A 22,342-nucleotide genomic window follows, 5' to 3' on the forward strand; every position below is an offset into this window, starting at 1 on the left:
CCCTAAACATGAAACATGGTTGTTATAACAGTTTTCAAACTTCATAAGTGACATACTACATATATAGTATTAGAAAATCTAAATACCTTTACCTCTAGTGATAAATCTCTTGACTGCTGGTTTCTCAGTTTTTCCATTTCTCTACGGAATTTTGATTCTTTTACCTCAAAACCACCCAATTCGGTTAGGATCTTTAAAAAAAAAAAATGCATGACAGAATTATTCTCTGACGTATGTTCTTATCAGGCAGAACAGAATTAAAAGTGCTCACAACACATACTGATCCAGGTTCTGCTCCAACATCTTCCATGAACACCCTGCCGAATAGTTCCAAAGAGAGGCGCCAGCGTCCTAACAGCATATCGTGGGAAATAACCATTCCCATGAAGCTACACTGTGGCCTGCAAGAGGTTTAAGAGAAGAGGGGGGAAGTAATTTGGCCAACTATAAGAAGCCCCTGGTTTTTGGTCAATGACAGTAATTTAGTTGGTTTTTTCATATTCTGAACTCTTCATAGCACTTCAGTCCACATCCTCTCTAACAGAGAATCTTTTTATAACTACTCATTCTTCATAGAACTTCTCATTTTTACTCCATTATTCCTTCTGTCCTTTACATAAGGATACATCTCCCAGCTGCCTTTTATCTTCAATTTTACCTCTTCCCCTAAAGTCCAAGGTCCATCTACATTTGGAGGATTCCCAGATCCCTCTCTAGTTCAAATTTCCCCAACAGACCAGAATTTCCACAACAGCCCATGGGTTGAATATACCCATGTCCGTTACATGTAACTCCCAACTCAACACGGGAAAATTGAACATGGCTTCTTCACTTCAATGCCACTGCCTCTTGATTTCTTTCAGTAGTACCATCTATTTCCCTACTGCACAAACTTGAAACAAATTTTAATTTTTCTTTCCCCTGTTCCTCCTGAGTGAATAAGTACTTCATGAGTTTCTCTTCCTTTCCATAATTTCCTAACTCATCCCCAAAGGCAATATTCTACACTTCAGCCCCCTTTTACCACTAGCCAGAACCTAGTAACAGTATTCTTTCTAACTTGTCTCCCTAACTCTAATTCTTCTCTCCTTCAATCTATTTGCTTCTACACATTCTACACATCTCAGCACAAGCCATATTGCCTCTGGAAAACTTGGGCCACCCCAGCCCACAATTCTTCCTTGTTTTTTATGGTTGTTAAACTGTGTATATAAAATGCATATAGCTTCCTAAACTCACTTAACTCCTCCTAAGCAAAATTAATTATCTGACAGTAAAACCAAAAAACAGCATAAAGCAGAAACTCAACAAATCATTAGGTGATTAACCATACTGAGCCACAGTATGTATATGCTAGCGAATTTTTATTGGGAAAGCAAAGAACCTACCTCTTGCAAAGTAATTACTGACTGTGAACCTGGAAAAGAAGCCCAAGCAACTGAGATAGTCACAAATCTAGAAAGTTCTTTCTAGTCATTCACATGGTCCTCTTTGCTGAGCTGCTGGTAACAAGTCTATAATTGGCAATCTGACATGGACATATACTTTAACTCAGTACTGAACATTAAAAAACACAGTCAGAATACTCTCAATAAAAGAAAATCAGAATGTCAATCAATGACTAAAGTCACCAAAAAAAATCCAGAAAATTCAAATTTAATATTTAAACATCTGATTATAAACGAGGAAAACACAGAAATAAGATTACGGTTAATTCTATTATTTACATACAAACGAAATTTTAAAATACCTAAATAAAAATTCTTACAAGAGTTATAGTATCCATAAAGTAATGCAACAGAAGAACTATCTCTACTTAGCAAATACCTGAAAGACGTAAGAGGTGGCCCTTCACTTTCAGTCAGTCCTATTTCTGCTAGTAAACTGCTTTTCAATTGTGCAGCAAGATCATGAGCAGATGGCCCTGGTTTTGAACTTTCAGCTTCTTCTGGCACCATATTCTGTTCTTCCCCTTCTTTTTTTTGTCGATTTTGCATGTTCATTACATTTTTCAAATTGGCAGCATAAGACATTTTAGTTGGAAGGACCTGTGAATTTTTACATTTAAAAGTTACACATTAAAAAAAAAAAAAAACTCACTAGATTTCCTTTTCAACTTACTAATATTCCACAGAAATCACACGGAAGTTACGTAATTCCTTTCTGGTGTTTCAACTAAAAAGATGCAGCCTGTTTCTTTTCTCTGATTCCCTGGGCTGACCACCAGGAAACCACCCAATGCAGTTTCAGTGCATTCACCACAGAAGCCTCAGAGAACTTTTAAAGGAATCTCTTTACCTGTGGTTACTCAAATGTCTTACATATTTTCAATATCTGCAGGACTGCACTCTCCTTTATCACTTAGATAATAAAGAAAAAAATTCTATTCAACTACATTCAGTGCCTGCTCTTAAACGTTTCATTACATTTTCACTAGAGAAATAGTATGGATGGTATAATTTTAGGCTCTCAAATCAACCTTCTATCTAAAAACTAGATACGCCACTTAATTAGTTGTGTAATAACAGACATTCCCACAAGAAATGTATGTAAACTCTGCAAGCCTCAATTTTTTTTACCCATAAAATCAAGATAAAAATGTTTTCTACCCAACATGGTTGTAAAGATTGAGACAGAATTATTCAACAAGTCATTATTAATATTACCTTATTTATTCACATCCTACAGTCAAAAAGAAAAGTTTCAAGTCAATACTGTGTATGCTCATATATAAAAAGATATATTCACATTATATATACATTTAAAGATTTTAATTTTCAGCAGCATTACAACATTCAACTCTGTGAAACAGGCAAAACACAAAAGGAAACTGCCATTTTACAGATGAAGTCACCTGATAAAACAAGTTAGTATCAAGGCAGGCTAGTGACACTGATGGAATTCTGAAATTATATGGAATTATGACATAAGGCAGGAATTTCTGATACTTAACATTATTTGAGGCAACACAATATTCTGGATTAATGCATTTCCAAAACTCTAGACACTGGGATAAGTCCTCACAAATATTATATTGTGAAGATCTTTACTATCTTACCTCAAGGCAGTTTCTATCCACTGTAACCTCCATTAAGCATTTCCCACTACTGGCAGATGAAGAATAAAGACCCTGACTTGGACGGCCAAAAAGATCCTCCTTTCTAGCGTTTGGCTGGAATTTTAACAGAAATATTCTAGTTACACTGAACACTTAAAAAAAAAAAAAAAAAAAAAAGTCACTTAAAAAGAAACCTTCTAAGACTAGTTTATTTAAATCACCTGCAACAGATGTGGCTGATCAGCCAAAGGGATGGCTTCAGCCAGAGGCACTTCAAATGGATTTGGGGGTATACATCCAAGGAATGTCATGGAGTCTGAGCGTCGGAAAAATGGATGGTTTTGACCAGTTTCTGCAGGAAGAGAGTCATCATCCTTATCATTCAAAGTAGCACCTAAACATAAAGAGATAAAGTATTTGTTTTTTAGAAAAAATTAGTTATTGGGGAACAATAAAAGAATCTTAATCTGCTCAATCTGAAATTCCTGTTCCCTCTTTACAAAATTTTAATGCCACTCAAAAACAATAGTCCAAAATTTTGATGGTATTTTTATGTGATAATTGAAAATATTAGCAGTTTAAAACGGTTACAATGGTAAATTCTATTAGGTATATTTTAACACAACAATAAGACTTTTTACAAAGTATTAGGAATAACAAATATTGTTTCACTTTGTACTGGACAGACATTTCCCATATCCTCTGTCTTTCTAGAAGATTCAGACCTGAATATAGCTAGATTCCTAAGCACATTCAGGATGTGGCTCACTGAGGAGTCTAAAAGGAGGAGATGGTCAGGAGCTGAGATATGAGCATTTGTTTACTTCCAAGTTCTGCTTTCTCTACAAAACAAAAATGTCTGGGCATCTCCTTCACCTCAACACTAAGTCAGCACAAGAACACCATCTCCCCTTAATGTAATACAACTTTCAACAGTAAGCTTACAGTACATGCTGTAAAAATAGTGAGCTATGGCTGGGTTTCAAACAACAGCAGTTATGTCAGTTGTCTTTCCCTGGGCTGAATAAAAGCACTAGTTGATAATAAGAAAATAGGCAAGAGGACAAATTTTTTAAATTCTACTTCAAAGAACAGCTAAAAATTACAAAGAGATTGCAGAAGACCCCAAAATTTCTTGAGTTTGGAATATTTTCTTTTTATTGCATTTAATAACTGTTAAGATTTTTCATATTTGGGAGTTATAACTGATATTTCTCATTTTCTTGACTAAATATATCTTGCACCAATATCAATAAAGGTTCTGCTAAGACTTTAAAAATGTAGTACTTACACACTTAAGAATAAAGGTAAACATAAAACTAAAATGCAAAAGGTACAAAAACAAAAAATACTGACTGTTAACAAGTTCACTACATTTCTTTAATTCATCCTTATTTATGAAGCAAATAATGCAAGGATATATAAGGAAAAATGGACAGAAAATGCAAGAAATGGGACATAGAGAAGAAAAGAGAAATTCCCACCCAGACAGAAAATAATGAAGTTAAAAAGCTTGAAGGGGAAATACTGAGGCAGCCATTTCTTGAAGTAGATTAGCAGATTTTCTGTACACTAACTTTGATTGGTGTCATCATCATTTTCATGTTCTGAATCTTCATTATCAATACCCAGTTCCAAGAGTTCTCGCGTCCTTTAAAAAGACAAGTGAGTCATTTTATATGAAGTATGGAGCAAAGGTGATGGGAACTACAAGCAAAAAAGCACTGAAAAAGTCAGTTAAGTATCTAGCCAATTTCAAACACTGTGATCAAGTTTTAGACTTGGGGAATGTTAGACTGACCAGCCAAATTATACTACAATTACAAAAGAGGCTCAAGAAAAGCAAAAGGATAACCACATTAAAAAATAGTGAGGACTTACTTACACAGACTCTAATAGAAAACATGACAAACTATCTCAGGCATAAAGCTTAACTAAATTCTTAGGTTTCCTGTTTTAAGCGAGGAGCAGCAATGGAGAAAGGGTGAACAGACTCAAACCCACTTTCCCAAATGAAACATTCCTATACTATTTTCTCTTTAGTTCACTGTTCTCTTCACTCCAAAAATCAGACAATATACTAAGAGACCACACTGAGCAAACAAGTATTTCCTAAACCAATCCCACGGCAAGTATGGATACCTTTTGCGTTCCAGTTGAGGTGTGTCCAATGTTGTCTGCTGATTCATTGCTTTAATCCAATATATAAGGGCTTGAAAAACATATGCCACATGCTTCAATGAGCAAACATCCAAAACTGGAAGAACATCAGAATGCTCATCATTATGAGACCGCATTAAAGACAGTGCATAATTTAGGAAGTCCCCTCGGGCAGACATCATTCCTTGACGGGCGCTAAGCAATGTGGCACGTCTGTAGGAGTAAAAAGAAATGAAAATGTTTAAAAAAAAAGAAAGCAAATGTGAAACTTACCATTATCATAAATATGCAAAATTAGGAACTGAGAATATCCGTAAATAAAAACTCCTTAACCCTGTGACTCTGCTTTAGAGATAAAAACATTGTGCATGATTTACTGTCATGTACTTTATACAGGAAAGGAATTCTAGTGTCCTTTGGAAATGGACAAGGAACTCCTTCCCTACAGAAGACCCCGGTAGGTCTGGGGTAGGGTCCCCAAATCTATATTTCTAACAAGCTCCTAGGTGATGTTGATGCTGCTGTTCTGAGGATCACACTTTGAGAACCACTGTCTAACATGATACCAAAACACAAGCAACAAGAAAACACAGCACTAGACTTTATCAAAATTAAAAACATAGGTACTTCAAAGGATACCATCAAGAAAATGAAAACATACAAAAGGGGACAAAATTTCTGCAAGTCTGATAAGGAACTCAAGTCCAGAAAATGTTAAGTAACTCATACAACTCGATAACAAAAAGACAAGCCAATTAAAAAATGGGCAAAGGATCTAAATAGGCATTTCTCCGAAGATATACAAATGACCAATAAGCCCATGAAATGATGCACAACATTTAGCCATTAGGGAAATGCAAATCAAAATCAAAATTAGTTACCACTTCACACCCACTAGGATGGCTCAATTCAAAAAAAACAAAACAAACAAACAAAAAAAACCAAGAAACAAACAAACCACTAGTAACAAGTGCTAGCAAGGATTTAGAGAAATTAGAGGCCTCACATGTTGCTACTGCGAATGTAAAATGATGCAGCCACTTTGGAAAAGTCTGGCAGTTGCCCGAAAGTGTAACAGAGTTACATATGATCTAGCAATTCTACAACTAGGTATATTATCCAACATAACTGAAAACGTATCTATATAAAAACCTGTACACTAATGCTGACAGCCACATTATTCATTCACAAGTCAGAAAGATGAAAACCCCAACTTATGAATGGATAAAAATGTGGCACATCCATACAATGAAATATTACTAGAAAGTAACATATTGACTGATAATGCCAAACCTGATGAACCTTAAAACCATTATGCTAGGTAAGAAAGCTAGGACACGTACATAGAACACGACATATTGCATGATTCCGTCTATATGAAATGTCCAAAACAGGCAAATTTATAGAGACCAAGAATAGATCAGTGGTTGCTTAGGATGGGAAAGTAGGGCAAAATGGGAGGTGACCACTAGTAGGTATTTTTGTGGAGATGATAAAAATATTCCATAATTAACTGTGATGATGGTTGTGCAGCTCTGAATATATTCAAAAGTATGGAACTGTACACTTTAAATGGGTGAAACGTACATGAATTATATCTCAATAAGGTTATTATATTAGGGTGAGAGCCACAGTGAAGTAAAGGGAGAAGAACAAGTCACCAATCTAGATCTATTATCAGAACTCTGTTATTCGGGGAGTGACGAGCCTTACAAAGACAAGGCTTGTGTCTATTGGTGGAGCAGCCTTCCTAGGACAGGAAAGCAGAGGCCTCCCAAGTGGTCCAGATCTCTCTGCCAAGCATTCAATTTTGCCTTCTAGACATTTCCACCAAAACCTCTCTCAGCTCCTCAGTATTTTCAAAAGCCAAGTATGTCCATTCTACTGCTCTAGATTTTTCTCTTAATTTTCCTATTAGTTATTGAGGATCAAAGTCTAGCTGTAAATTCTGCCTCCTCCTGCTCTACCCCTCAACAAGGCCCTCCACTGTTAGATGATTTCAATGCTTCTCTCTCTCCTCCTTCCTGGCCTTCACCAGCCCCACTTAAATAAATCTATTACCTTTCAATGGCCAATTCCAACCATAATCTTGTTAAGGTTCCTAAGCAGTCTCCTAGGCCCTTGTCTTTCCCCTGTTATGATCCTCCCAAAGTAGCAAAGTTATTTCCCCTGAGCCAAAGCTAGAACCAAATCCTAGGACTCTGACCTCAGGTACCGGGCCCTTGCACTATATGGCACAGCCCCAGTGTTCAATGTTTGGGCTAATTCCTACTCCTGAAAAAGGTCATTTTATAACTGAAAGAAAGAAGACAACAAATACATAAAGAAATATACTTTAAATACAATTCAACAGACTGGGGGCTGTAGAAAAAGAAATTGGATTCGAGGAAATCAAAGAACAGCTTTGGTAATCCCACATACTTTCCTCTTCCCGAATACAAAATGCATTCATATTCAATCATGGTCAAAATCTTCCTATAAATACATGTCTTTCAAGGGACGGGGGAGGGAGGAGGGGAAGCTTGGAGGACAATGAAACAAGGATGTAGATCAACTACTTCAAAAATGAGAAGTATTTAGTATCAGATTCCTAACATATGAATGAATTTTGAAAAAAAAAGCTTGGATTATAAACTAACTTATTCTGCTTCAACCACACAACAATTTAAAAAGAAGTAATACACTTCCCCCCTTCAAAACAAAGTGAGGTCTAATGTAACAGCAATCAAAAAGCTCTAACTTCCTGGGATATAAGGGCTCTAACATTTAAGCATATATATTAAGAATTTCATACCGTCTGCCTTCAAGGGTTCGTAAACTAGCCTCTTCTCGTGCAGTCATCCTCTCTCTTCGAGCTGAATTCTGAGAAGCATGAAGAGGATGATTTGGATGTCCTGGATCACCAGCAGATGCTAATGCAGAACCATAACGTAATTGAGCTTCAGTAGAATCCATAATACTGACCATCCAGTTCCAAGTGGGAATAAGCTTTTCTTCTACATAATTCTATGAAGACCAAACTAAAATAGTTAAAACTATCCAAATCAAGTTAAATTTGATATATAGTAGTAATCTATAAACATTTAAATATCTGTAATGTTAATTCCTATTACATTGGAATTTTCATAATTGACATCCCAAAATTTATTTGGAGTAACTTTTCAATGTTTTCATACCTGTAAGTTTACTGCATCTTGATAAGTCAATTTCACAGCTGCTGGAATCTGAGAGTACACTAGGTGATTATACTTAGGAATAAGGCCCATCAAGTCCGAGATTTGTCTGATAACAATGCTGTAAGCCCTGGCTAAACTGCTCGCAGATGTTAAGTAGCTGCTGGCATTGCTAGCTTCCAAAGCAGCTGCTGCAGCAGCAGCACTCGTGCTGATGGTACCACTCCGGCGTAAATTTGAAGGATCAATATAAATCAAACCCGCTGAACTTGCTACAAAGGAAAAAGAACAACCACAACAAGCTGTCAGATGTTAATTGTGTTTCTCTAGCACTGTATATATTTAAAAGATCAACTGTTAACGGCAAATATGGTCACGGAGTGAAAAACGTGGTCTTAAACCACACTAATTTAAGGGAGGGCAATGATGAGAGAGACAAGAATTACTATAGTGTTCTCAACCAGATGCAATGTTGCTACTGCCCCTGCCCATAGAGGGACATTTGGCAATGTCTATAGACAGTTTTGGTTGTCACAATAGGGGGGTGGGGTTGGAGGAGAGACTGCTACTGGCATCTGATGCATAGAAGTCAAGGATACTTCTAAACATCCTATAATGCACAGTCACAAAGGATTATTCAGCCCAAAGTAACAATGGTACAGAGACTGAGAAACCTTGATATAATCATATGTGAATACTTTTTTGTATTTGAACTCAGTAAAACAATGAAGAACTATTATGAAACTACTTGATTTGTCTAGATGAACATACATAATTTTTAAAACCTACTTAAGCACTTTCGAGAATACCAAGTTTTCAGACTTGCCTGCTGGTGTGGATGTGCTGGAAGGGGCCGTGCTGGCTGCCCGCTGATGTTGGGTGTTGCGGACAGCCCACTGCATGGACCGGGGAGCTTGGGCAGCACCGTTGGCATGGGAGCTATTTGTGGTTCTCTCTAATGGCTCATCAAGCATAAAGGTCTCCTGTTCTATGTCATCACTTTGACTACTGCTGCTATCAGAGTCACTTGAGTCATTTGATTGCGAATCATCTTCAGAAAAGAAGGCAGGAACACTGCTTGCACCTAAATTTTTCATTTTTAAAACCAAAATCAATGTCAGTCTGTTGATACTTAACGTTTATTTATTTTTGAGACAGAGAGAGACAGAGCATGAACGGGGGAGGGGCAAAGAGAGAGGGAGACACAGAATTGGAAGCAGGCTCCAGGCTCTGAGCCATCAGCCCAGAGCCCGACACGGGGCTCGAACTCACGGACCGCGAGATCGCGACCTGAGCTGGAGTCGGACGCCCAACTGACTGAGCCACCCAGGCACCCCTGTTGATATTTAAAACTACAGTGTACTCCGTCATTCAGGAAAATATTACATATATTAAACAGAATGCCAGGCTATACTCAATAGTCCACAAAACTCATCATAAAATAGTTTAATTACTGGGGTGCCTGGATGGCTCAGTCAGTTGAGCATCCAACTTTTGATTTCAGCTCAGGTCATGATCCTGGGATCATGGGATGGAGCCCTGTGTTGGGCTCCACACTGGGTGTGGCGTGGAGCCTGCTTAATTTCTCCCTCTCCCTCTCTCTCTTCCCCCCACTCTACTTCCCCCTCCCTCCCTCTCTCCTTCCCTCTGCTCCTTTCCCCTGCTCATGTGCTCTCTAAAATAAGGGAAAAAGGATAAAGTTATAAAAAAGCTTAGCCACCCCTTGTACAAATCATAAGTATAGTTTAACCATTTCATGCTGAATATAAATATGGCCTTAGTATAAGCAAGAAAGCTGGATAAGGAAAAGGTAACATACCTGCTTCCGAGCCAGCGGTTGCTGCTGTGACAACACTTCTACGCCCACTAGCATTATCTTGGTTGCTATGGTTACTTTCACTGTCACTTTCTGTTTCAGCTGCTGCTAACAAGTCCAGCTCCATGTCACTCCCTAGGAAATATATTTAAATAAGAAGGAGGGAAAAAAATATAAGCGCACTCTGGAACAGATAGGGTCTAATAAACCAGAATATCCTAAGTTAGCGGTGGGGGGGGGGGAGGGAAAAGTGATTATTATTACAGTAAGCATAACTGCCTGCTTAGAAGGAGAAAAATGACTAGGCAAATTATGGTCCTCAGTAGACTATTACACAGCAATTCAAAATCTGTTCTGCACAACCTTAGGTAAAAAGGGTTGGGCAGGAGAACTTCCACCAATGGGTAGAACTCTGGGCTGGGACCACTGCTCCATTTTCATCTGTTTTACATATTGGGATTCCAAAAGAGGAAGGATGAAAGCTAAAAACGTCTATCTAGAATTTCATGGTATATACACATCAAAACATAAAATTATAAATTTGTGCAGTTTATTGTATGTCAATTACACCTCAACAAAGATGATCCCCAAAAGTCTATCCAATGGCTACTAGTAAGAATGGTTATGGTGGTAGCAAAAAGGCCAAAAGAATTAGTCAGTGGGGGGAAAAAAAAAAAAAAGGCACAAAAATTACACATACAGTATCTAAAAGACATGCATGGGAATGGGGCAGCAAAGGGGAAGGCTGAAAGTAAAAATACAAACTGTTAGGTCCAGGTGGGATTATGGGTCATTTGTTTTCCTTTTCTCTAATTTGCAAATATTTCCTAATATGATTATGACTATTTTAACTTCCTTATAAGAAAAGAGAAAGTTAGGGGCGCCTGGGTGGCTCAGTCGGTTAAGTGTCCAACTTCGGCTCAGGTCATGATCTCACTCACAGCTCATGGGTTTGAGCCCTGTGTTGGGCTCTGTGCTGAAAGCTCAGAGCCTGAAGCCTGCTTCGGATTCTGTGTCTCCCTCTCTCTCTGTGCCTCCCATGCTCACACTATGTCTCTGTCTCCTTCAAAAATAAACAAACATTTAAAAGAAAAGAAAAAGAAAAGAGAAAGTCAGGGGTGCCTGGGTGGCTCAGTTGGTTAAGCATCCAACTTCGGCTCAGGTCATGATCTCACGGCTCGTGAGTTTGAGCCCCATGTCTGGCTCTGTGCTGTCAGCCAGAGCCCGGAGCCTGCTTTGGATTCTGTGTCTCTGTCTCTCTCTGCCCCTCCCCCCCTCACACTCTCTCTCTCAAAAATAAACAAACGATACCAAAAAATTTTTTAAAGGAAAAAAAGGGTAAAGAAAGAGGATACATTATTTTATACATATAAATATATATGAGCATATACATATATATTTATAGGTGTGTAGCTGCTTCCTAAAATTTTGAAACAGATGCTACAGAATCCCTAGGCTGGAAATATGTTGAACATTACAGTCAAATGGGGCTTTTCTCTGTGTTAATATCCTTAAAGATACCTGATGTACTCATACTGAATAATTTCTCAAATAACCTGCATACCGTCTTCATCATGCTCATCATGTTGTCCCTCTGCCTCAGCATTTTCTTCCCCATGTTCTTCCTGTTCATCATGATGATCCTCTTCTCCAGCCACACCCTCCACCACCTCAACCTAAATCCAGAATCTCATTTGTAGACAATCAAAGTACATAATAAACCCACAACTCTACCAGTGTTCCTCCACAGCAACGTAAACTTAAATACAAAGATCGCTAACTACAGAGAATATTAGCAATCAAGAGTTTGAAAATCGTTGGCTAGTGACAACGTGCAATCAAAAATTATGTCAGATATCCTAAAATTTGTAATTGTCGTCCCTGTGCAGAACCTTAAAATTAATAGTTTAATAACTGGATGGAAAGTGTATGTTTTTTTTTAACTTCCACAGTAATAAAATTTACCTAATGAATATGCAGTATCCATTCTGCCTTCAAATACATTGCACAAAACTGCTAAAACTTTTTTTAACATTGAGGATATCCTTTCTATTAACCCTAAGTAAAAAGCAAGCTTCTGTTTCCAGTTTTGTATTATCCACTGAATCAAGGATTTAAATTAAAGTATTTTTAACACATACAACCACAAATGAGAACACATAACAAAACTCTAAACGTTAGAAGCAAACACATGTAATGGTAGTAAACTACTATTAGTGAAACTTCTTCCCTCCCAAATAAAAGTGTCTCCTCTACCACAATTAAAACAATTACAACCACCTCTTCCACGTCTGCTGAAACAATGTCATCCTGTTCTTCATCTCTGCCCCGAACAGGCTGCGACTGGCTGATGCGCCTCTGCTGTGGGTTCCGGATGATGTAAGAAGACTGAGACTGACTGGAGCTGTGGAGAATCAGGAGCTTATGAGGCCACTGCTGCCACACGGCACACTTTTTATGCTTCTCAGTGTCATTCGGTATGACCCACTTACTAGGATGTTATTTTAAATCTGACCTAAAAATTCTTGGAAACTAATAATCCATAGATCAGAAAAGATGGACCCCAGAGAAATTAATTTTACCATAGAGATTTAACTTAGAAACCTCAGAATTATTTCTACTTTTCTGTAAGTCATTTCATATTTGTTAATGCACATAACTGAAGCACATGAGTCCTTCCCACTGAAATAATCTCCAGGAAGTATTTTTCCTTCTCCACTGCCTTCAGTAACAACAGTCCTCAACTTCCAAAGGCTCCGACAGCAGCATTCATCCATTAACAAAGTATGAATGGTGGTGATAAGTATGCTTATTACAAGTGATCTACTCTTCTAAGAGATCTGACATGACCTACTTTGCATCAGCTTATTAACCACTGACTTGTATGTAGAGGGAAAACATTAGTTGAAAAGTATGAATTTGAAAATAGAATCATAACAAAAGGTGGGTGGCCAAAAAGTTCTACTTCCTTAAAAATCTGCCTTGGAAACAAACAGCCAAGAAAAGACAGATGCCTCCATTATAAAAGGAAGGGGAGAATGACAGAATGCAGCTTAAAATGCAGGTCAGAGATCAGAAGATGGTTGTTAAATAATCCTATGACCTACTATTATCCTTTATTTACAAATTAAGAAACGTTAAAGACCTTTAAACGTGTTTACACTGATCCTGTTCTTTCCTCACCTCAGCTGCTCTTAGAAATAAGAATCAAACCAGTTACACATGAAGAATCCACTCAAACTCTCCACCTTCAAATACACAAGTAGTCTCAATATAGCGTTTAATACTAGAAATTTAAGTAACTGGTTCTTCACAGAGCCAGTGAATTACAAAACATATGAGGAAGCTCAAAGAAAATCTGAAGAGATAAAAAGGGTATTTCCAAACTAAGATTTCAATATTTCCAGTATTAAAAGATAAAAGTCAACATTGTGTAAAGCCACAATTAATTAGTATTCCTTAAAAAGAAAAAAAAAAAATCCTGGAACAAACATCCACAAGATCTATCGTCCCCTCAAAGAACATTAAGGAGTTATGCACTTAGTATGTATAATACTAATAACACCCAAAATATATGATACCCCCCATTCAGTTTTCTTCATACCACGATTCAACTTTTTTCCCACTAGACTTCCTGGCACAACTATAGTCCTGAAGCCCTGTCTAACAGGAGTTGTTAAAATACTTCCAAATTTTGGGAACTTCTAGTTTCAGCAATTTGCCAACTGAAGAGAAATCCCTCTTGGTGCAGAACACCTAAATACATTAAATATTTAAAAACAAAGCACAACTATCCTGGTGATAAAGGGAAACAATTGTACTGAATAAGCTTGAGAGCAATGGTGCCACCATTAACACCAAAGCCATCTGCTGATGTCTCTTAGGCAAGAAGGGTTCCAAGGAGCCACAGATTTCACAGGAGACAGTCTGGAGTATAAAGCTTCTACAGCATAGAAATCTGTTCTGTCCCCCCCACATAAATAAAGCCAAACATAAATCGGGAAAGGGTAACCTACTTCAAGAGACTTACCTATCTATATTAGCCACGGCTGGATGGGGCAGGAAAAATATCTCTTCAGAGAACTTTTTGTGGTGGTGGTGGTGGTTTTATTTTTGAAGGAGGGTGAGAGCATGGTGGGGAGGGGCAGAGAGAGAGAAAGGGAGACAGAGGTTCTGAAGCAGGCTCCATGCTTACAACAGAGAGTCCAATGTGGGGCTCAAACTAACGACTTGTGAGATCACAGACCTAATCCAAAGTCAGACACTTAACCAATGAGCCACCCAGGTGCCCCTCTTCAGGGAACTTCTAATTACAAACCTGCGCTCATGAAAGTTTAGGACTTCAATTTGTACTGTAAGGTATGGTGGGTTTGTGATGATTAATCCAAAGTCTCAACACTATCAATAAGGACCAAACAGCAATTATCTCCCCTTACAGTGCCATCTAATATTCAGGAATATAGGAAAAAGGTAAATATCCATCTAGAATTATCTCTACATATGTTTAAACTTTAATCACTGTACGACCTTGGACAAGTAACCTGAGTCTCATATTCTTCACTTTTAAAATTAGGATGATAGTGGTTATCTATGAGTTATTGGGAAGATTAAAACAGGTGATGCATTTACAACGCTTAAAAGTTCCTAGTTCATATTAAAATTTCAGTTAACAATTTTTGTATGAGGCATGGAGACAGAGAAACAGGTTGATTAATAAGGACATTAAGAGTTTTAAAGAGGTGAAGGGAAGGGACAGAAGAAGGAAAAATACTAAACTCAAAACTTTACGTTCAGTGGAGTGATAATGTACCACCTACCACCCCACACAAGGGAAATCGCAGAGACTAGTCAAATGTGTACTTTTTACTTAAGACATGCCTGAAACACTGATCAAAATACATCCTTACAAGAGGGAGTGATTGTACCGTATAATAATGAAGGACTTTTACATTATATCAACAGTTGAAGAAAACATTACACTATTATCTTTCTTGATGATCCAATGAGATCTCCTTCTGGGAAGACATGACAGACTGACTCAATCAATCAAGGGGGATAAAGTGGAGAGCTGAAGAATGCACAATACTTAAATAGCCTAAGAAGCAGGGCAAAGGGACACAAAAATCTTGATACTTAGTAAGAACAGGCTGATGGGCACTTTTTAAAGTGAAGATCACCCCAAAAATCTTTTCAACAGATAAAAAGTGTTTATGTTCCGGAACATGAACACAAAGTAATACCACTTAAGTAACCAGGGAGCTCCTCACAGGGCTATCAGGCTCAGCAGACATCATATGGCGCCCAAGCAGATTTTGCTAACAGAATCACTGGATAATGGGGTATGTTTAGCAAGTCTGAAAATATACAGCTTGATTCGTAACCATTTCCAGCAAATCCTGAAAGCCTATCAGTGACAAAGCTACCATGAGAAAGCTTTGACAGACAAACCTGGACTTACATTTCAGGGTATCCTAGGAGACCTGACAATAAAGGAAAAGCTGGGATACATACTGGCACATGGAATAATGAGAACAGTGAGAGAGCAGATACTGAACACATCAACTCAGATGAAACCCAGGAATGAAGTCTAGGGAAACTGCTAAATTTAATAAGGAAGGCGTGCCTTAGTATCACAGAGATGTTTTCCAGGAAAGAAGAAGAGGGTCTTTAAGTCCCAAAGATCTTCATTAAACATCATTATGATTACACACAGGAACAGAATCAGACGTGAGAAAGCCAAATAAACAAATATTTGCTAAAGATCACTATAGCCCTCCAACTCAAAAGTATGACCGCTAAACCGTGAGCACACTGGCACTACCTGAGAGTTTATAACAAATACAGAACCTCAGGCCCCACCCAGACCTCCAAAATCTGCCTCTGCATTTTAATAAAATCCCCAAGTAATTTGCATGCACATTTAATCAAGCACTGTGCTAAAAGACACCAAAACGTTTCAGTTTCTAAACATTCTGACTCAACAAGGTTACAGTCTAGTTACCAATGGGAAAGATAAGTAAAATTTAAAAAATAAATAATCTTAAACTAGAAATATTAAGTTGATGAATTGTTTTAGCTCTCTCCTAGACAATATGGTTGTTGTTGAGAATAACAACCTGCCCGCCCCCTAGACAGGAAGTATGTCTACAGAAGTCTGAACTTTCTTACCAGATTACTTTGTTGGCATAATAAAAACAGTGCTTTTCCAACCAAAAATAAAACCCACAACTATAAGCCTATTACCTTAGATGTGTAGGCACCATGTATAATTTTTCAAGCGCTCTCACAGGTTTCAAACAAAATAAAATCTTTACCATTTGTTACATAAACGATCATGGACCCCTCCAGAGTGCTTATAGAAAGGTTTAGTAAGCCAAACGTGACATTTCCAAAGAAAGAATTAGTTAGAATCTGTTACCAGATAGAAACTTACCTGCTAGACTGATCAGATGATGGTCGTGGTGGCAGTGGTTCCACGGAGAACAGTTCTTCACTGCCTTGCATGGCATCTATGCTAGTACTAGCCAGAGTGAAAGGTGCAGTCGGGCGAGCGATCCCCATTCTGACAGGAACAATCAGCGACTCTGCTACATTGCACAGTTCTTCTACAGCGTAAGGTAGCAGTGCTTGGAATACACGCTTGCATTTTCCAATTGGCTGTGGAATAAAGTTACTGAAGCAAAAGGAAAAAACAGGAGGAATCTTTTATGAAATCTTTTCATACACACAATGTTATCATTATCACAAAAAATGTGTGTAAAGTGATAGAAAAGCTCGGATCAAAAAGGAGGTCTTACTTTTTCTTTTTGGATGAAGCCATTTCCACACTAAGAATGACAAAAACTCTTGCCACTGAACGCAAAAACCTCATTGTCACAGCAATAGCTTCTTCTCTACGTCCAGGTGTGTATTTGTTTTGGAGTTCTTTCACGAGTGTACCTAGTAGAGTATCTAAAAGCTTTAAAAATTGTGATAACTCTATTAATGCTGAGACATCTCTTAAGATGTTTGGACATTTATAAAGCAAAAAGTTCAAACACCTTTTCAATATTACCATTTCATAATAAAAATCTCAAAATAAATTTTACCAAAACACTTCTAGTATCACTGATTAATTTATGCCCATGCCTACCACGTCTTTGACCTACAGTAGGCCTCGAATGTCTGACTTCCGTTTTTAGTCTTCTAGTTCTATGTGTATCATACATAGAAAAATAACAAATATATCAAATCAGAGAAAGAATAATTTCACTCACTATAGGGTACATATGGAAACAGCAAAGTAGTTTCAAATATTTATATTAATAAGTTCATAATCCCATCCCTCCAACTTAACCATTTTTATTGTTACTTTCTCGGTCTCATTTCTATGCATCATCTATCATATACATATTAATTATAGAGACCATCCAATTTCATGTTATTTTGGGGTGTTCAAATGTTACTTAAAATAACCTTTATTTCTAAGTTGCCGCATTACATTTCAGCAAGTGGCTGGGCTATAATTTGATTCAATAATCTATTATTGGCTCCATCAAGTATTTCTTTTCTATATTTTTTATTATTCTGTAACATGATTTTTTTTTCTCATGTCACAAATTATTTCTTTATGATAAGTCGAAGGGCACGGATCTTCTTTCTTCTTTTAAATGTTTATTTATTTTTGAAAGAGAGAAAGAGAACACGAGGGAGGGACAGAGAGAGGGGAGGACAGAAGATCCGAAGCGGGCTCCATGCTGACAAGTCAAGAGCCCGATGTGGCTCAAAACTATGAACCGTGAGATCATGACCTGAGCTGAAGTTGGACACTTAACCGACTGTGCTACCCAGGCGCCCCAGAGGGCACTGACATTCCTATGGCTTGTGATATTATTGCCAAGTTGTTTTCTAAAAGAATACCAATGCAATGCCACCCGATCAGTGTCTGAATGTGTTCTTTTTCCCATAACCTCACCAGCACTAGGTTTTAGGATTTATATTCTAATTTCAGAGCAAAAAGGAGTACTTAAAAAAAAAAAACATTTGCACTGAGTCAATTTTGAACACTGCCCCATACATTTTTATATACTGTTATATTTTTAGCACATTTTAGGATTTTTGTTTAGAATGAAAGGAGTTTCTGTGTTGAGATATTTAAATCACCCCCAAATTCCATTCCCCTGAATGTACTGTGTAATTAGACCTTATCAGTACTTAGGAGGTTGGATCAATAAAATTATGGGAAACTAAGTCAGAAAACATTCTTTTATGTACTTGTAAACAAACCTCCAAAGAACTTACCAAAATATCTGCTGTACACTTGACTATAAGGCAATGAGTGAAACAGTCCAGCCGAATGGTGCCACTTTGCTGATTGAGGTAAACTTGCTCTTCTGGCAAAAGATGGCCTATCCTACTGCTGGCACTGAGACTTGAGGGGGAAGGAAAGACAATGCATTGTAATCACCTCCATTAACAGGGGAAATACATAAATCTAAAACGTTTTTAATGAATACATACGGGTCTTTATTCTCCTGTGAGCCAAACATAATCATAGATTTCAAAGCATTCCAATCCTGTAGAACACGCTCCAATGCAAGCTGGGCAAACCTTGGGGGCTCTAAATCATGATCAGGCATATCTGAATCTAAGCAGAAAAAGAAACAGTGGGTAAGACAAAAATAAATAAAATCTTTTTTATATGTGTCACAATTGTCAGACTCACCCACCTTCAGGATTGGCTGTTTTTCTATTACGATCCTCCCTGATCCGAGGAGGTCTGTACTGGCAGTGCTCTACTGTCTGCCTTGCAACTGTCTGCACTAAAAACAGTAAGAGGTGCTCTCCCCTGCAAAATGGAACATCATTGTGAGCAGGGAGAGGGGCAGGGCTACTCAGATGTGCTGTGTTTTTCCAATTTATGTCCTAAAAAACCCCACTTGCCTGCTGTTTGGCAGAGTGACCAGATTAGTGGCAGTGAGTAGGCGATAAAGTAGATCAAGACGAGCAGATTTCTGTCCAGCAATTAGAGTTTTACACTTACATTTCTCCCAACAATCACAATACGCTGTTGGTGATGTCCGTTTGAGTCTAGAAAGAATTCATACACAAGTACAAAAAACAAAATTAAAAAAAAAAAACAAACAAAACCACAAACATCTCTATTGAAATCATGGAGATATAACTTACTGACCCAAGATAGAACCCTTGTTAATATTTAAATGCAAAGCGTAATAATTCTTAAAGCATACTTAACTACAAGTATTACTTAGTGGCATGAAGTCTACAGAGCAACTCTCCTGAGGGATCTTGTAATGATTTGAATACAGTCACGTCTTCCAGAACATCTTCCTTAATTCCCTATAGCCCCCATTCAGTGTAAGTGGTCCTCCTATGTGCATCTAATGAGCCCTAAAACCCTTATGAGCAAATGTTTCTTGCTTGTGTCCCCTGATAGGACTGTAAACCCTGCAAGGACAGAGACTCCCTTGTCCACCACCACCCAAATATCTAGTGTGTAACAGCACTTACTAAGCAATCAATGAATAGATTCACTTTTAGATGTTTAAATTAAGGAAGAAAAACATATTAGCCAAAGTTCTTTTAATAAAAGTAATAAATAAGCACCAATGCAATATCTATAAACATTTTCTACTTGTCCTGTATAATCATTTATTTTAAAGCACAATAGATGGTTTTTACAAACCAATTCTCTGTTAACCATAACATCTACATATCTGTGGCACAATTATAGCTGATATCCCTGCTGAGACTCTAAGGCACTGCAAATGTTCATGCTGGAGTATTTTATTGCTTCTTAAGTCTGTGAAAATTAACACACTAGCCATGGTAACTCTATTGCTGGATGAAAGGTTATTACATTCACTTTAAGAAGTAAATAAAGCACAGGCCAAACATTCACCATTTTTCACTTAATACCTGTTATGATCTCCTGCTAGGAGACCCTACTATAGACTGAGACTCTGGAGAGAGAATATAGACAAAAGCAAATGAACAACATTTCAAAGTACACTTTAAATCAAGAACCACATTTTAATAAATAAACTGGCTTAAAGAGAACAACTTGAGAAAACCTTATGCTTCCTGAAAAATGAAATAAAACATTATCTTGGTATAGATTATTTTAATACAGCAATATGAATCTAAGCAGTTTATATAATTAAAGAAAACTAGAACTGTACTCACTTGCAATCATGACCTTTATGACAGACTCTTGCACATTCTGTACAACAACAGAGTGACTCCAGCAAGCCACAAGTTCGACACTCAAAAATATCCTACAATTAGAAGGGTTTATTTCTTAGAAGAATATAATGTACATTTCATTAGCTTAATTATTTCTAGTATTTTCTGAAGTCCATCACCATGAAAGCAGAGCAAAGCTAATGTGCTATGGAAACAGAATCATAAACGGGTACAGCACTGGAGGTACAACGAATGGAAATCAAATATTTATCAGTAGGGCAAAAATAATTCCTATCACCACCCCCAAAAAGGTGCTATAGCTATAAAATCTGTGTCAGGAGCTGTGAATCAAATTATGCTACTGCGTGAAGATTTCTAATTTTCGTGATATCTAATAACTAATTTAATGATCTCCTTTGCCTCACTTATTTGGGAATAAAAATTATTTTTCTTTGGAGAATTTTATAACTCAGAATAAAAAGAAATATCAGACTCACAATTCCAGAGCTAAGAACTATAGAACTGTAATTCTAGTAATGGTGAAAGGGGAAAAAAGAAAAGAATACCTGAAGACAGCATAAATACAAAGAAGTCTAAAACGGCCTACCTGGTTAATGTGCTCTGCTCCTGTCCATGTAAAACTGCAGGTATCATTACAACATAACACATATAAGGGTGAGTCATCAGGGTTGGTACCTGATGGGCAAACCATTCCCATAAATACATCTTCCTCTTTTTCACTCGAGGATACTTCAGCTAAAAAGATTAAGAACACAGTAGTTCACATACCAAGATAGGCCTTAATCACAATCAGCTACTGCTTTATTCAAATGCAAAAGCTCTAACATTTACACAGTATAAATCAAAACTACTATATATTAATTTTAAAAACTGAAATACAGGGTGCCTGAGTGGCTCAGTTGGTTGGGCATCTGACTCCGGCTCGGGTCATGATCTCCTGGTTACTGAGCTCAAGCCCCGCATCAGGCTCTTGTGCTGACAGCTCAGAGGATGGAGCCTGCTTCGGATTCTGTCTCCCTCTCTCTGCTCCTCCCCCATGCACTCGCGCACGCTCTCTCTTGCTCTCTCAAAAATAAATATACGTTAAAAAAAAAACCCAAAACTGATACACAAGTCAACATGCAAGGAAATCCAGTCAGTTCTGGTGCAAAATAAAGCAAACTGTAATTATATCATAACCACGTGACAACAATACACCACACCTCAGCTGAATACACAGCTCTATGTTATGCAGTTAAGATTCAAGTTCTAGCTCTATTTAATAAATTATAGACAATCACATAAATTTTAGAGTCTTCTAAAGGCTGGGTGTAGGAACTGATATTCCTTACTGCTTTCTATTAAGCAAGAATTCCAAGTCAGAAGGAAGAACAATAAGAAATCTGGCCTATTATTTCCATAAATTTGTATCACGATCAACAGTTAACCGCTGGCAGGTTTTATCAGTAACCCGTCTTTATTTTCAAAAGATCAGTCATGGGACACCTGGGTCGCTCAGCTGGTTTAAGCACCTGACTCTTGATTTTGGCTCAGGTCACGTCACGGTTCAGGAGAGCAAGCCCTGTACTGGGCTCTATACTAACAGCACAGAGCCCACTTGGGATTCTCTTTCCTTCTCTCTGCCCCTCCCCTAACTCCCCATTCTCTCTCTCAAAATAAATAAACATTAAAAAGAAAGTCATTACGTTACCCATCATGCATTTTTTTTAATTTAAAAACTTATACCAGCTGTTTTTTGGTGGAAAGTTCGAAAATACAATATACTTGAAAAAGGTACAAACATGAATTTTACACACACAAATACACAAAAGAATTATCTTGATAGCTTCTACTCAATTATTTCATCATGCAAAAATTAGGTTTGATTAATTGTATAATAAATGTAGAAAAGAATCTTTTCAAATTAAAAAATAAACAACTCTTTTAGGA

At 37.5% G+C, this 22,342-nt stretch overlaps 1 protein-coding gene across 7 annotated transcripts in view; it reads right to left on the bottom strand.

The window, feature by feature from the left end:
* Positions 1-22,342, bottom strand: part of UBR5 (ubiquitin protein ligase E3 component n-recognin 5) — a 137,438-nt gene that overhangs the window by 20,398 nt on the left and 94,698 nt on the right. For 5 of the 7 annotated variants that reach the window (XM_060611046.3, XM_060611047.2, XM_060611049.2 and 2 more), the window contains exons 27-47: positions 21,000-21,148; positions 20,393-20,484; positions 19,130-19,276; positions 18,916-19,034; positions 18,707-18,833; positions 18,488-18,617; positions 17,005-17,165; positions 16,641-16,880; positions 12,488-12,611; positions 11,772-11,883; positions 10,211-10,342; positions 9,218-9,475; positions 8,395-8,663; positions 8,013-8,224; positions 5,201-5,431; positions 4,636-4,709; positions 3,280-3,452; positions 3,059-3,172; positions 1,828-2,048; positions 281-401; positions 87-191 (exon numbers count right to left, since the gene is read on the bottom strand). In XM_060611046.3, the coding sequence (XP_060467029.1) occupies positions 87-191; positions 281-401; positions 1,828-2,048; positions 3,059-3,172; positions 3,280-3,452; positions 4,636-4,709; positions 5,201-5,431; positions 8,013-8,224; positions 8,395-8,663; positions 9,218-9,475; positions 10,211-10,342; positions 11,772-11,883; positions 12,488-12,611; positions 16,641-16,880; positions 17,005-17,165; positions 18,488-18,617; positions 18,707-18,833; positions 18,916-19,034; positions 19,130-19,276; positions 20,393-20,484; positions 21,000-21,148 (3,311 nt within the window). The remainder of the gene's footprint in view (positions 1-86; positions 192-280; positions 402-1,827; positions 2,049-3,058; positions 3,173-3,279; positions 3,453-4,635; positions 4,710-5,200; positions 5,432-8,012; positions 8,225-8,394; positions 8,664-9,217; positions 9,476-10,210; positions 10,343-11,771; positions 11,884-12,487; positions 12,612-16,640; positions 16,881-17,004; positions 17,166-18,487; positions 18,618-18,706; positions 18,834-18,915; positions 19,035-19,129; positions 19,277-20,392; positions 20,485-20,999; positions 21,149-22,342) is intronic. The other 2 variants (XM_060611048.2, XM_060611045.2) reach the window with 1 other exon arrangement.

The sequence above is a fragment of the Panthera onca genome, chromosome F2 (genome assembly GCF_046562875.1).
Source record: "Panthera onca isolate mPanOnc1 chromosome F2, mPanOnc1 haplotype 2, whole genome shotgun sequence".
NCBI lineage: Eukaryota > Metazoa > Chordata > Mammalia > Carnivora > Felidae > Panthera > Panthera onca.